The 16,829-nt window shown below is 43.0% G+C and overlaps 1 protein-coding gene across 4 annotated transcripts in view; it reads left to right on the top strand.

Moving 5' to 3' along the window:
- ccdc85cb (coiled-coil domain containing 85C, b) overlaps positions 1 to 16,113 on the top strand; it is a 57,878-nt gene extending 41,765 nt beyond the window's left edge. Inside the window, exons 4-8 of one of the 4 annotated variants that reach the window (XM_080791685.1) lie at positions 1,350 to 1,391; positions 4,716 to 4,817; positions 9,239 to 9,331; positions 10,604 to 10,702; positions 12,413 to 16,113. In XM_080791685.1, the coding sequence (XP_080647811.1) occupies positions 1,350 to 1,391; positions 4,716 to 4,817; positions 9,239 to 9,331; positions 10,604 to 10,702; positions 12,413 to 12,502 (426 nt within the window). In that variant the 3' untranslated portion in view covers positions 12,503 to 16,113. Of the gene's footprint in view, positions 1 to 1,349; positions 1,392 to 4,712; positions 4,818 to 9,238; positions 9,332 to 10,603; positions 10,703 to 12,412 lie in introns of all 4 variants that reach the window. The other 3 variants (XM_080791684.1, XM_080791687.1, XM_080791686.1) reach the window with 3 other exon arrangements.
- The last annotated feature ends 716 nt before the right edge of the window (positions 16,114 to 16,829 follow it).

Raw genomic sequence — 16,829 nt, 5'->3', positions numbered from 1 at the left:
TGTCAGAGCGGCGCTGAGAGGAGGAGGAGGACGAGGAAAGGAAAGGAGAGACAAAATGAGTAAAGCGTAAAGCGACAGTCACAGCGGAGGTTGTGGGAATGGAGGGGAGAAGGTGACACCTCCAGTTCACCCGGAGGTCACGTCTCGAGGTGTTGTTTGTATATGGAGTTAGTATGAACAGAATGATGATGACCAGGGACATGTATATGGAGTGTAAACGATGATCATTTCATTGACAAGGTTCCCTATTTAGATTGTGATTTATTTGGCCTCTATTGAAATGTATTCATACGTTTATATTATGAGACAGTATAAATACTGAGTTAGAAACAGAGGTTGTACCTCAACAATGGGATTTCACAGTGGAGTGCTGATCCCAAAATGCAGTACATCAAAAACGGGAATCAAAATCCCCAAAACACAGCACATCCCAAAGTCAATGGTGGACGCAGTACGGCGAACGTAGCCAATTAGTCTGGAAGTACTCACATTTCATATGTTTTATTAATGGCACAACAAGACGCTCGCTTCGGCCAAGAGCCTTCATCAGGGCAATAACATCACGTACTGTAGATTCAACTCAATTTGAAGTATATAACATGTGCTAGAATTGTCTCTCTTGTACAGTAACTATTTGATAAATATTGTTTTCATTACTCTTGAGTCTTATGTGACTGAACTGCTATCAACTCAGATGCAGTTACATGGATTAGTGTTAGTAAGCCTTTTGTATGTCTTTTATTATGCTTTTTCTTTTTGCCCAATTATCGCTTAGCAGATCCATGAGTAGGCAAAGGTGCATGTGGGCGGGCACCACTGACACGAAACCCCAAGTGATCCAAGTAATTATCTCCAAAGTGCTGCAATTAGGAGCTACACCTTGTCTTATAGTGCGTTAATGTCAGGTATCTAATATTAGCCACAGTTTTGGAGATGACACTGCTTTTAAAGTCATAGCTTGACTGATTTTTTTTTTTTTTAATAACTTTCGTAGGCAGGCACCGAAAAGCCAGCTGTGATACCCAGCAGTGTGATACACTTAAAATGATTAGCAGCTCCACGCTGGGAAAGGCACGAAAAAGTCTGTGTAGTGAAAAGGTGTTACAGAGAGGCATCTTTAAAATAATACAACATCAACTCTGACCTCAGTAGTGTACTTTTTTTTAAATTTACAGTAATTTAAGAGACCTTTGCCTCTAACTATCACGTGTTACACATGCATATACTGTCATCCACAATGTTTTCCTTTTCAGCATAGTTTTGCTCATGTCACGGTCTGGGTATAACCAGTAATAGATAATAAGTCCAATAACAGACCAACACACAACACCATGTTTCTCTCTCCACAGGCTTATAGCCGGTATAGCTTATCACAGATACCATCCAAGAAGGTAACTCTCTCCTGTGTTTTATGCCACTGATCTTCTGACTTTTCTCGGAACGCTATACTCTGCTGAGCTCAATGGGACCTGCCCTCTTCTTTTCCTTGTCCTGTTAAGTCTGTATGTCTTTCCGGTGATGGGACTTTCACAGCTTGCCGCAAGAAGACGCGGACAGTGTTTTTTTTTAATCCACTGCTAAGCATGCAAAATAAACAAATGCACAAGGGTGGCACCGGCTGTGTGTGGCCTCGTCCTGGCACTGTGCCTTCTATTTGTTCCCAGCGCTGTTCTGCAGAGCACAGCACAGCGGGGCGGCTTGGTGCAAGGTAGCTTGTAGGTGAATGAACGCTACATTGTGCTTTGGTGCATGAGCGGCACTCGCTTGTCCAGGCTTGTCAGGACGTCTGGTGTGCTGAATAATTTAAGGTACTTGTGGGGCGATAGGTAGATCCCAGCATCCATTATGCATGGCGGACAACTGGCACGACGGTGTGTAATTGAAGAATGTAGGAATTTATGAAATATTTATGAATGTTATCTCGTCATTTTTTGTCATTCAGAAATGTTATGTTTGTCTGACTTGTTCAGGGCAAGACTTGAAATGAAGTTATCAGAGCCTGCTCTGGTTCATTTAATTGGGTCATACAAATGGTGAATTTGTTAGAATACTCTTACTGTAGTGTGATATGATGTGTACGTTGCGCAGAAATACTATTTTTCCTTTTATGCGGTAGATTATTCCCACGTCACTGTTATGCAACAGCCTGCTTACTGGTGCGTCTCAGTACTCAGGTGGTTTACAGACGGATTATCTGCCTCGGTGGACCTATATATTACCTAACAGCCCACGTGGTGGAACTTGGCCTTCCAGGGAAGCCTGTGGTGACCATGAAGGAAACAATAGCAGTTTATCAGACGAATGTTGACCCTGCATACCAGGCAGCTCGTCTGATTGGTTAGGGAAGAAAATCATAAAAGGAAACTATGGACCAATGAAAAACACATAAACACACATGGCCATGAACACAGAGTTTGAAGTGCGTTGAAATGTGTAGCACTTGGTGTGCCAGATCTATGGTACTCTATCAACAACAAGAGGGTGCTCGGCATGACTCACATAAGTTAATGATTTATATGACCGATTACCTCCCATCCCTTAACTGAAGCCACATTGACCTTCGCTGAAACTAGATCTTAAAATGGTCGAGGGACAGATGAACAATGACTGAATTATTGACTAAGGTACAGTATCGGATACCTTATGAAGTCAGAAACGTATTTGAACATGGATCTCTGCCTCTTGATGTATCATTTGTTACAGATTTTACACAGATCCCCCTTTCTTTGGTGGCGAGCTAAACTGTGAAATACAGAAGTACAATTCATAAAGGACTGGAGGGCTCCTGCAACATACTTTACCTCTATGCTCCAAACGTTTATCCAACAAACACACTACACTATATCACATTATGTCTCTTTAAACGACTTAAAGGAACATACCACTGGTCTGGCATGTTTACCCATGTTGACTATAACTCACCATATACTTGACATGAATTCACAACATTCTCCAAAAGCATACTGTGAGTTTGTTTGATTTCTGAGGATAGCGATTTCACTACAGTATGAAACATCAACCTGCAGTGATCCTCTACTTACAACATACTACATTTCACTTTGCTCGGAGTCGGTATGCTGTGTTGAAAAGTCTAGCCAAAAATGGTCCCTGGAGATGCGTTAAGATTCATTTACGGGGGGGGGGGAAGGTTATTGTCCATGACATCTTAAGCCTAGTATGAATGGTTTGTGATGAGATGACATCATTTGAAGCCCAATTTATTCTTTGTTGTGTCACCAAGTGATGGCTAACCTCCTTGCAACGCGTTGCCTCCCAACAAGAGCGCTGTGACCGCGAACGACGACATTGTACAGTCCTTTAATGCCACCAGACCAGACAGGCGGGTCACGGGGAGAGTAGCACCTGTATACTGTACTATAGGGAGGCTCTCCAGCATGGGACTACCTCTACCCCACAGTCCATCAAACCAGGGCTGTCCAGAAGGTGCTGAAGAAGTGCCCTCGACTCGTTTGTCACGGCCGCGTCCCCGGACCCCTCATAACTCAGACAGGAAATGGTGTGTGACGTCCACGGCTCCTTCCCGTCAGTGCCCAGAACATTGTGATGGATGGATGGACGTAGGGGCCGGCGCGCTTTAGCCATGAGGAGAGCAGAGGGCCAACTGCCAGCCTGTCTGGCAGACAAATAACACTGTTTGTCTCCATCAGTGTCCAAGGTCAGCTCAGGAAGTTAGCAGACAAGTTTGGCCAGGAGTGTCTTGTTTGTTTAGTAGTTTTTTTTTATTTTAAGTCTCAATTAGTAGGTGATGGCAAGGTTGTAAAGACAGACAGTCCTGGCATGATTCATAGACGCAATTTTGTCTTGGTTTTCTATGTTGTCTACTGTGTTTCAACCAGTAAGATAGCCTCAGCAAATTACCTTTTAATTCCCTAGAGTCTAGACTCTAGGGAATTATTATTATGCTTTCACATGCTATCCGCTGGGTGAACTTAATCTTGTGACGCTGTCGTTTGCACACACACACAACCGTACAGTAACAGAGCCTAGTGTGTTCAACCCGACTACTAAACCCAGGCTGCCTGCAGAAAGAACACAGCGATTGCAGCCTGATTTATACTTAAATATTAAGCATATAGCTGGTGAGAAGATGGATCGGTAACGCTAAAGAAAAGATCAGTGAGGTGCCAACGGAAGGATGAGAAAAGGTTGGAGAGCGGAACAATGGGAGAAGCAATCGAAGCAGTGACGTGTGCAAAGGCAGGGGGCAATGTTGTAGCTTTTAGACTACAGTCCTCACAGACACACCCACCCACCCACCCACCCACAGATATCATTGGGTTATTTATAGCCCAATCTCTTCCAGGCATCACGTGTGCTTGCCACGCGCGCATAGCAGCCCACGCGCACAGTGCACGCTAGTATACGTACGTGACATGAGAAATGTCATAAGGATCTGCGCGCGGTGTTGCTGTGTCACTGCCTATACGGGAGGGAGCGAGGCTACATGTTGCCCCCCAGGGACACGACGTGCTCTTCTGGCTGCAAATAAGGCTGGATCTCAGGGACACTGTCAACTGAATTCAGTCCATGACCCCACGACATGATAACAGTCCAGTGCGGTGCAATTGAATTAGCTCGATGAAGATCAGCGCAGTGGTTCTCAGAACCTTTTTCTTTTATGTCAACGACCCACAAATGAACATGTATTTGACCATTGATGTGTGTGTGTGTGTGTGTGTGTGTGTACTCAGCAGTGTAACACAGGCGACCTGCGCGCCCTGAGGAAGGGGACGACCCTCTACCATTCGGAGTCCCAGCTGTCCTCTCTGCCCCAACGCCAGGACAGCATGCACATGGTGAGACATGCATGCACGTCATCTCACACACACACACACACACACACACACACATGCCATCATTAACAGCACAGCTCCAAGTTCTAGTTTCGCAATTATAGGGCTGAAGTGAACACGCACACATGAACACACACACACACACACACACACACACACACACACACACACACACACACACTCTAATGGTTATGCATCAATGATGAGCACCTGGGATGTTGTTCTGCATACTGTATGCATCCTCTATAATAGACGGGTCAAGTTGTAACGATAAGTGGCAAAAAGCAAACCACGGTCTCTCTACCGACAAACGCGTTGCCAGTGCGTTTTGTGATAAAAGTGTTTCCATATACTGTAACGCATGTTTTCATCTTTTCATTCATTTTGATTTCAGTTTTCACATCCTATACAATCATATTAAACAACTGTTCTGTTTCCTTGCAGCTGTATGTAATACTTGAAAAATGCTATTATGCACAATTGCACATACATGCAAGCTCATGCACAGATACACTGTTGCATGTAAACAAACAGAGACAGATGTTTATACACATGCACCATGGCTATGTCAACACACACACACACACACACACACACACACACACACACACACACACACACACACTACAACAGTAGCCAGGAGTTCATAGGGCGCAGCTGTGCTTCCCCCCCGGCTTGTGCACAGTGGAATCAAGTCAAGTCGGTTCTAATTCACTTTATTTCTAACTCTCCAATTACACCTCCACAGGCTGCCAGCCAGGCTCTCTGTCTCTCCTACGCACGGCAGGAAGTCTAGTGAAACGCACACACGCACAAACAGAGACGGAACGAGAGGGAGAGGGAGATATACGGGAGAAAGACTTAAGGGCAGTGGGTGGGTGGGTGGAGGAGCAGGGATGAAGAGGAGAGAGACAGCGAGGGGAGGAGAGGGGGGGGGCGGGGGGGACGTATAAGGGCACAAAAGAAGGGCGAGAAATTGAAGGAGACAGAAGAGCGAGAGAAAGAGTAACTAAAGCCAGAGAGAGAAATTGAAAGCGTGTGAGTCTCCGCTTCTCTTCCTCCAGGCTTATGGCCCTCCCTAGCCCCCGGAGCCCGTTTGAACTGAATCCCACTATGAAAGTAATTATCCTCTCGGATCCACGGCCACCCCTCTGACCCTGCCCGCGTCCGGGGAGGAGAGGCCGGGTAATTGTTTTCTGACTTGTTTAAAGGAGGTGATGCCACCGCCCGGAGGACTCGTTCGCCTCCTACCACAAGTAAATCAATATTGTGTTTTTTAATCACAGGCCTGGCCCACGCAACGTCGTAAGCCCAGAGAGTCAAACACTCCTGCGCTAAAGCGTGTTCAGATCGTTCACCGTTTCCGATGAGGCTTGTGAACTTTGGCCACAAGGTGTGGGGTGTGGGTCTGTTCAACGTGGAGGGCGTTTAAGCCTCAGTTATACTTGGTTGCGTGCCAGTGTTGTGCTCAGTAAAATAGTACATCTGCAAGCTCACAACGCATCCACGAATGTGACCCGCCGTGAGCTCGCATATCTGCTGTTTACGACATGAAACACCCAGTGTGCAACTAAGTATAAATCAGGTTTTATGCTCCGTGCTCACCTCCCTGCTTCGAACGTCATCCGTCACTGTGATTCACGAGTGCAACGCGGGGGTTGCGACTTGGACTTTGCTGAACGTCCTGTTCCTTCATCAGAGCTAGTGGCAACCGAACAGTTGATTAAAGATGATGATTTATATTGAGGTACATCTACAGTGCATGCCATGACATTCTGTTGTTGGCAAACCAGTCTAGTATGTGTTTAATACAGACAGCTTTGATGCTGACATTTTGACGCAAATGGTATAAAAAAAAAGCAAAGAGAGAGAGAGAGAAGAAAAGATCATGTTTCTTTCAAAGAGATAAAATGTGAGCTTCGAAATGTATTACTGTGTGATTTAACTGGCATTTGTGGGTAATTTGTCTAAAATGGACTATTGATTCATTGTATTGACAGCCAAGATTAGAAAAACACCATTTCCACTGATAATCATTGCTTGCAATAGTAAAATAGTAAAAATCGTTTAGTGGGTTTGGTTAACAAATGTACGTTCATAGGTTCGGTATTTGTAGTGTAATTATTTCAAGTTATAATATATCAATTATGGTCCATGGATGAAATATTCCTTGAGTTGGCAAATTAATTCCATATACATTGCAAATATTAGCTTAGATTCTATTTGATCTCTCAGGATGATTAGAAACCAATGCACCTCCTCCAGCTCTGACCCATTTGCTGTCCCCATGGAAACCTGTTCATGATTATGGGATGTGTGATGATTGATCGTCTGCTTTCTGATGTGGCCTGAGTTCATCCATGCATGAGAGATGGCCCTTGTTGAGAGAGAGAGGGAGGGAGAGAGAGAGGGAGAGAGGGAGAGATCAACAAACAAACCGAGCCGCCTGCTTGATGCTCATAAACACTTGAGTATCACTGTGTGCTGTTATGACAAGTTTTGACAAGGTTTACCTCTTGGAAGGTCTAAATCGGGGTCCATTTTATTCAGGGGACACCATCCCCGACATTGTACTGCGTACGTACGTAGCCTGGAGCCGTCCGAATGCTTGTTCTGTACTTCACAGGCCGGCCGCACCGGGAATAAACCGGTAATCCTATCGTCTGTTGCTCGTGGGACTGTTTGCATAGAGTTTTCAAATCATCAGACGGACCGGCAGCGATTTACATACTTTTACTCCTAGTTAGTTCAGTAACTCACACTGTAGCTGCTGGAGACTGCTGTACTTTAGATACATGCTGTGTGTGCTCATATATAACGAAGGGCTTGGTGGTCAGGTAAACATGCTGTGTGTGCTCATATATAACGAAGGGCTTGGTGGTCAGGTAAACATGCTGTGTGTGCTCATATTTAACGAAGGGCTTTGTGGTTATATCAGGTAAATTGTTGGTTATGAACCGTTAATTTTCTCTGACATGTACTCTTCCACCAGGATGTCTACATCAGCACGGTTGGGTGGAAACTGCCCCCCCCCCCCCCTCCTTCCTGCTGTACTTGAATGCCCCTTGCTGTATGTTAACTCTATTTTTACAGCGGTTTGAAAAGGTTATCAGGTGTTTACTGATAATAAGGAAACAGTGACTGGACAAGGTGTAGACGGGCTATAATCATAAGGAAACAAACAGTGACTGGACAAGGTGTAGACGGGCTATAATCATAAATATCTTGTGGGTTACTACAATAACGTATGACCCACTATGTGGTGTTTGGGTGAATATCAAGTTGGCAAAGGTCCAGCACATTTGACTTGAGTTATTTTCCACAGTGTTATTTGACCGGATGGGTCCAGACTAGGCCCTAGAACTGGGACCTGCATGGGCCTGTGTGGGAGGCGGAACAAGTGCATGGCTAGTGAGCAGACAGAATTGAAGGCAGGCTAACGGAGCCATGAAACTGTGTCTAATGCACTGGTCTTGATGCCAGGTCACCCTGAATGGAGCCATTGTATGTGCCCCCCACCCCAAGTTCTCTGTGTACCTCCAACAGAGAGCCACTGTCTGTCTGGAACTCACCAGGGAAGGGGTGTAGAGATGAGACCCCTCCTCCCCGGGGTCCATTGACGGGCTCACTGCTTCCATCGTAACAGGTTAAATCACATAGAACTGGTGGCACGTCGCAAACATACGTGAAACTAGAAAACTAGAAAGGCACTCCGAGAGATGCTATGGCTGCGCCACATGCTCTGTTAAGTGTCATTCTAACCCTTGTGGCCCTTGTGTAAGCGTGGGCATAAACTTTGACCTTGGTGCTGTGACCTTGACCTTTGGCAGATTTGGGGAAACAAACAGAAAATGAACAGTACAGGTCCTGACCTACGTACTCCAATTTGAGGTTTTTAATTCAGATAAAATTGTACAAGTTATGGCTGTAACAGACAACAAGCAAACAAACAAACAAACGGGGGGGGGGGGGGGGGGGGGGGGGGGTGTCAAGGGCCCCCAAATTGACACTAATTAGGCAGCGGACCCCCATTTGAAGAGATATTCATTTTTACGGCTCTAGCAGTGATTCTCAACCTGTTTTAATTTCAAGGACCCCCAGTTTTACATAAATTAGGCTACGGACCCCAATTTATATTGTAAAATCAATGTTAATTTAACTATATTTGTTAATTTGTATACTCGGACCCATAAGGGTCCATTTGGTTCCAAACTATCCTTTTGCTGGGGAACCCCTGGAACTCCCTCAAGGACCCCTGGGGTTCCCCGGACCCCACTTTGGGAACCACTGGTATATAGAGACTGTTTAATCGTGACACGTGTCTGTATGTCTCTGCATACTTTCTCATTAACACTGTTAGCATGCCTATAAAACAACACATCCTGGTGGTGACATTATCTCTCTCTCTCTCTCTCTCTGCTCAGGGCACAGGGCGGCTGCCCACCAGTGAGTCCTCTCCTGCCACAGGTTACCTGTCCTGTGTCCAGAAGCCTGAGGCAGTGGTGCACGCCATGAAGGTATGATCGTGGGAGGGAGAGATTTGAGAGCACTATACTGCAAGTGGTCTGACAAGTGGTTTTAGCAAATCTGCAAGCATTGCGATGCAACACATTGTGAGCTCAGAGTCGATCTACAAGCTTACAAGAGGCTGACGGAGCTGATCTGCAAGCTCACGGTCACAACACTAATTTTTGAATAGCTGCAGTGCAAAGTAACTATTAAGTAAATTACATTTGCCTCTTATGTAGTGGAGCAGAAGTCTTAATTTCCCAAAATGGAAATTAAAATGGAGTAAAGTAAATTTACTTCAAGAGTACAGACAGTACTTGTGTAAATGTCCATCACTGATCATTACCATTCTGGTCGCTAACTACTACTATGGTCGCATGCTCACTGCACCTCTCTATTTAAGGGGTAACCGGAATGCTCGCCTTAAAACCCGCTCGCCCTCATTTTTTCCCACTGACCTCACGCCGAGAGACTCGATGGGGAGGTTCTTGTATTCTTGTATATTTGTTTTACTGAGAATAGGGTTCGAAATAAGTTTAGGGTTAGGCATAGTATCACTGGGGTTAAATTTAGGTATAGGGTTAGATTTTGGCACTGTTTTACTGAGGTTAGGGTTAGGAATAAGGTTATATTTTAAGCATAGTTTAAATGGGTTACGTTTAGGAATACCAGGCTGAACAGTTGCGCCGGCTGTACAACTGTGTTTTAAGGCGAGCATTCCACTATTAATTTAAGGTTGTCCACTAGTTATGCCATTTGCCTCACCATAATGGCCCTTAATGTCTACCCTGGCCGTAATGTGCGGTTTTGTCACAATGTGCGTAATGTGCGGTTTTGTCACAATGTGCGTAATGTGCGGTTTTGTCACATACTCATACCTGAACTTTGAACTTCTATGAATAATATGTTGGTGGGAATTTTCAGTGCAACGGGTTGAGAACAGTTCACACTTCACACATTATAATGATGTAGTCTTCACGTCGCTCACGTGCGGTCAGTGACATGAATACTGTGTTTTATATATACTCATGTACAAAAAGTTATTTTAGACACCGAATTATGTCTCTAAAAATATATTTTACACAATTTGTCAAAATGGATTTACCGGTCCACCAATTTTTTTATATTTTGAAACGGGTTTGAGGTTATGCACATTACTTACTTTCTGTCCACCGAATTTAGTATATTTTGAAACAGGTTTGAGGTTACATTACTTACTTTCTGTAAAGAGATGTGTCGATGAGTGACTACAAATCCTAATCCTGTGTCTCCATGGCCAGGTGCTAGAGGTCCACGAGAAGATGGACATGCAGGTTCCTGAGGACTATGAGGAGGATCTCAGTGAGAAGGAGAAAGCCATCGTTCGAGAGATGTGCAACGTAAGTACAGACCTCAGCCTCCCCTAGTTTTAATTATCTTGTCTCCTAAGCTTTCCTAAGCTGTTCTTTTATTTATTTTTCTTCAGATGCTTTCCAAAGCATATCTTTGACACAGTTGCCAATGGTTAAAGAACATTTGAAAAGCCATCCTTAGTGCTGTAGGTGTAAAGCCATGACACGTGTCTGGAAAGTGAGGGGGAAAGGACCTAGTCGGGGCATATGAAATGGGTGGATGGATGGATGAATTATTTGATTTTGAACTAAATTTACTTGATGGCATCAATCCAATGCAAAAAGAGGTACATAAATAATGCTAAATAAAAATTGTTAGTAGCAGCACACAGTAGGTACCAATAATAAAAACTGTGAAAACTATGACTTTTTGTGCAACAAAGTAGTAGCAAAAGCAACACTTACAACTACCGGTATGTTGTAATTATTTAAACTGTTCTCATCCGAAGAGGCCATAGATGGAATAATCGCAAAGAAATTAATCGACCGTTGCAGCCTTAGAGAATTTGGCCAGGTATCCTCAACAATTATGAGTTCAGGTAAATCGGCATACTGTAAATAACACTTTGAAGACCTCTGCTGTCTTGGTGTCAGGAATGCGCCGTTTCATGAAGAAGGCTACGACGAAGTCACATTCAGCTCTGCAAGTCTGTAGGTCGATCTGTCCTTCGTTCAAATCAGATTACAGGCAACATTTCGAGGTCACCATCGTTTAATAAGAAAGCCACGTTTGGGGCAGGCAAGGAACAACACTTGTGGTAGCAGTGGTCTGTAAGCCCCCCACACACCCAAAGCACTTGTGCCGCTGAGGGAGCTGTAATTGGAGGTCCTACTAACGAGAGCCTGGTAGTTGAGCTGTCAGAGCAATTACACTGAAGAGGCAGGGAAAAGAGCACCCTCCTCCTCCCCCTCTATACAACCCCTTCCTCCATTCTTTTCCCCCTCCATCCATCCACCCACTCCCCTCCCCTGTCCCTCTGTCATCTCTGTGGAGCTGAAAGGGACCGGTCCCTGGATAAAAGGTTTACTGATTAGAGAGCGCGAGAGAGAAAGGGAGAGAGAGAGAGAGAGATGGGCTATCAGGAGGTATGCAACAGGCCTGGAATCTCTGGAGCACGCCACAATGGCACCTCTGTAATATCACTGGGGTCTCCCCTGGGGCCCCACTTCTTTCACAGAGACCTTGGTGCACGGAGGCCAGAGGACAGAGTCCTTTTCTTTTTATAGCATTTGTTCCACTTTATTTAGATAGGACAGTGTAGAGAGACGGGAAACCTAGGGCAGAGAGAGAGGGGGGGGGGGGGTATGCGAGTCACGATCATGGGAATCTGATTCAAACTTTGAGTCTTTGCGATTCACAAGGTGTACACATGGTGCATTCAGGGCCGTGTTAACATCAGAATGGGCCCTATAGGCAAAGCCCGATCTTCGGCCTTTTACAAGTTTGGATCGTTAAACTGCAGTTTACAGCAGCATAATTACAGACAGACACAGTGTTAACTGATTGAGCCACCAGGCACCCCCAGAGCTCTGTCTTAGCTTAAAGTAAAAACAAAACAAAAAAACATTAAGTATTTCTGTCTTGGAGAAGATTTCTGCCTGGCTTTATTATTTGGGTCTTATTCTCATCTACTGTATTTCACCACCCTTCACTCTCCATCTATATCTCTCTCTCACTCTCTCTCCTCCTGGCCGCAGGTGGTGTGGAGAAAGCTGGGCGATGCAGCGGGATCAAAGCCATCCATAAGACAGCACCTCTCCGGGAACCAGTTCAAAGGGCCTCTGTAGCACGGCAACCAGAGAGAGAGGGAGCAGGATCTATTTACCGGAATCCACCTCATATTACTGCCTACACTACCCAACATGCCATGCTCTCTATACGGCCCACAACACCCAGCAGCACTCCTTCCTTCACACTGCACATTAAGACTGGACAAGATAAAGGCCCAGGAATCCACACCACTCTACATAATACACCTTTCTTTTGAACTGAAAAAGTGTTGACAATTGGCAGCTAGTTTCACTGATTTGCCACTTTCATCATTTTGATTTTGGGGGGTCTTTGGGGCTACAGAATGATAATCTCTCCCAACAGTCAGAGAAACCCATCATACACAAGCTATGAATACACAACAGATATACTGTAGTCCTTAAGATTCTAGCTATCATGTTACTTTGAGCTAGCGCTGTTCCATGATCTCATCCATATAACTCATGAGGTCAGTGGGTCTCTCATGTTAAGGCAACACTGTGGCAGTGTAGTGATGTCGGAGAAGGTTTCGTAGCGCCTCCTATTAGACAACCTAGCCCTTCTGCCACCCACCTCGCCCCCTAGTGGTCAATGAGTATAACTAGCATTAGCATTGGAAAGTGTTAACTAAAGTGGAACCCACTGTGACCCTAGCGCCTTTTGCTCATGAGACGAGTCTATTAATACTGCAGTTGAGAGATCACTGTTAACTTGTGTATATTATGTATAAAACCATAGCACTACTTTGATGTTATTGTTGATTTTACTCATCTATTTTGTATTCTAGCGTGGCCATGTGATCAAAATATGTTTAGTTTGAAAAGCACATACACAACCGGACCATGAACAGGGTTTCTATGTTTTTTTGTTTTTTTTTCCTGTTTTGTAATGACATCTTTTGCTTGATTTTCAAATGACTTTAATACAAATTGTCTTTCTCTTTGTAACTACAAATCATGGTCATCCCAAACTAAACCATCTCGATGAGACATTTTTAGGGACAGTTCTTTTGTGTTTTCGTTCATGAATCGTCAAATTAACTAAAACTGTATGCCGTGTGCATGCTCGACAATCATGTTCTCAGGTTGGGAGGGATACAGCTTTACCTTCGCCCATCTGTGACTGGATGTGTGTGTGTGTGTGTGTGTGTATTACTATTCTTGTGAGGACCACTATAATTATACTATAATACTATAATTTCAGAAATGGACATTGGCAGGACCATTTTCCTGGTCATCATCATCACAAGATAAGTGGTTGTTTTTATAAGGGGATTTTTAGAATTGGGTTTAAAAAATATCAGACTTTTAGAGGTTAGGTTTGGGGTATGATTTCATTCACATGATTGATCACTTTTAGAGGTTAGTTTTGGGGTATGATTTCATTCACATTTTTAGAGGTTAGTTTTAGGGTCTGGGGTATGATTTCATTCACCTGATTGATCACTTTTTCCTTGCACTTTTTGACCAGGTTTTCTTTACATCACTATTAGTCATCACTTTATGAAAATGGCACGGAAGTACAGTAGGTACAGTATGTTCTAAAAGGATAACAAGAAATGTCCCGGGGACTTGTTTCCATTGCGGTTTAAAAGACTTTTCCCTGTTTTAGTGTTGGTGCAATGTCACACACTGGAAAATTGCAGATCTACAGGCTCACAAGGTGTCACAACAAGACTGCATGTTGCAAATTGTGAGGTCTTGTAGATCTATTTTTCGAGTTTCAATGCTGTCCTAAAATGATGTCCTAACGAGTATAGTAATGCAAACGTATGTGTGCGTGTGCGCGTGCTTAACAGTGGTCATGGAACTGTAGTGTCTGCCTGTGTTTTCTCTCTTAACCCATTCTGAACGGGAACCCGTTTTGGTGTTAGCATCATGTCATGCTTTAGCTATTGAAAAATAGCAGATCTACAAGCTCATAGCGCGCCACCGAGTGGCGCGCTACGAGCTTGTAGGTCTGCTATTTTTGAAAAATCGAAGAACGACTGTGACATTTTTAGAATCTGATCTCAGGTCAGAATGGGTTAATCAGACCAGTGTGTGTCCAGTGGAAACCTACGTATGAATCTGATCTCAGGTCAGAATGGGTTAAATCTTGGTTGGAACATGGTTACAGACCGCATGAATACATTTGCTGCATCCATACACGATGGGTCTAAAACGTGCTCATGATTCATCTTGTCTAGTTCATTTTAGTTATAAAATTATTGTTCATTTTAGTTAACGGTTAAAATAACGGTTAAACCACTTTAACCGATATTTTAGGCATGCCATTAAATCTTTTCAAAAATGGCAGATCTACAGTAGATCTGTTAGATCTGTTATATTTGAATAGCAGAAGTATGAAATAGGGCTTAAGTGAATAATGGTAGATTGGATTTTAGTAAATTGGATATATTTCTTTTATTACAAATTCAATTCAAGTGTAGTAATTTGTAATGATGCCATGTTATGGATCCAGCAGCTGTGTTTCAGCAGGGCATGTTCATGAAAGATTCATATTTCTGTTTGTTTATAAAAATGTGCGAGATATGTCTTCCCTTAGATGTCTTCGGGAGAATAAACTAACATTCTAAATGTATATTCCTTGATGTCAAAATGAACAAGTACTGTTAGTCAAAAGTATTTATTGTCCGTTTCAAATAGCGATTGGGAGGGCTAATACCTCATTTATAGTCCATTGCATGACTGGCAGTTGCCGAAAGAATAAATTCTCTTTGGCAAGCGACGCCAACGTGCAATAGTGTATAAATCAAGCTTATTGGGCTGTTTGGGGGGAGGGGTGGGGGGGTGGGGTGCTAATTAATTGATGGTTTAAAGCTCTCCCATTTCCTGTTTTAAGTTGTTCCAAATTAGAACATTTTTGTGAGGCTGCCTTCCAGCCAGGCGCCTCCACTAACTCCCTCAAATAGTGGGTCTAAAAAGCTAAAAGTACACAATACATATCCTGAGAGTTCAATTAAAGGGATAGTTCATTCCTAGAATTACTTTATAGATTACTCACCCCATTGAAACTTGAATTCATGGATATTCTTTTTTGTTTTTGTCACATTCCTATGCTATCAAATAATTGGCTTAGGAATGCAACAAAAACTATATCCATGAATTCCATCCATGAGGTGAGTAATCGATAGGAAAAAAAATGGTAAACTTAACTATCCTCTGAGAGTGTACAAATGTTACCAAATGGGGGTCCATTTGGTAACATTTGTACACTCTTGGAGTTGCAAAATGATAAATTAACAACGAGGATGTTATTGTGTATATTGTCAAAGTGTCCTTTTTTCTAGGAACTGATTTGAAGCCATGATACAAATGTTTGATTACTTTAAATGGCATTTGATTTGAGATGTGCCACATTTTTTCCTGCATGTTTTGATTTGGAACCTGTTTTTTTTTTGTTTTTTTAATGTCTCTAGTACATTTTGTTTTTCTGTATATGTATGAAAACCAGGATACAGAATCCTAGAATCTACAGCATAAATGTAAATTCCTGTAGTAACTAGAATGACTGTGTCACTTCTTTTTGACAAGAATCACTGATATCGGATGGATATTGGTCTGAAAATAATTAAAACATGAAATATGCCACTTTTAGCAAAGAAAAAAACAAATTGGGAGAAAATAATAAACAGTTGTTTATGATATATTGAAGTGCTGTCTTTCAATAACTAACATTGGCTTTAGATCATGATCAGACCATGCTACTGACCATGATACTGACATGACGATCATAATGACATGCCACTGACATTGATACTGGTTTTCGACGATAACAATTCAGCTGCAATGCATTGTCAATGGTCAGACATATTTCCCTTTGAAATGTTTCATACTTTTTGAAATATAGTGCTTTCAAGTTTGAGAAATGTATAATGGGAGTCACTGGCAGATTTTGGCACATCAAAAATTCATTCAAAGGAAATGTTTTGTAGTTTTTTTTTAGTTCTTTAACTTAAAGTTTGGAGTATCTAGTATGTAGGACTAGTAGCGTGACAAAGTTTGTTCTATTGCCATTGCCAATGCATTGGGAGTTTACGTTAAATAACTACAAAACATTTCAAAGTAAAAAGTTCCAGCATGTGTCTCCACAGTAACCTGAATTATAAAAAGGTTTTGCATTGTTGGTGCATAGGGCTTGCCCTGTACAGTACAGTGAAAAGTATTTTTGGTGAGATGCGAAAATACTTTTCGCTGTGCTGTACTGTACATTGACAATACATTGAATCTCATCTCATCTCAAATGCAAAGCACGAAGACCTCTGTCAAAGGCTTCTCAAATGCCAGGATTGAGTTATATGCTGACCAGATAGGGATATTCGGGTGTGGTGGAGGTAGGACTGCTGTTTCCTCAGATCTTTCA

This window comes from Protomyctophum bolini (assembly GCF_963924005.1).
Source record: "Protomyctophum bolini genome assembly, chromosome: 19".
NCBI lineage: Eukaryota > Metazoa > Chordata > Actinopteri > Myctophiformes > Myctophidae > Protomyctophum > Protomyctophum bolini.
The sequence above is the reverse complement of the archived record's forward strand: the minus strand, read 5'-3'. Positions and strand labels throughout refer to the sequence as shown.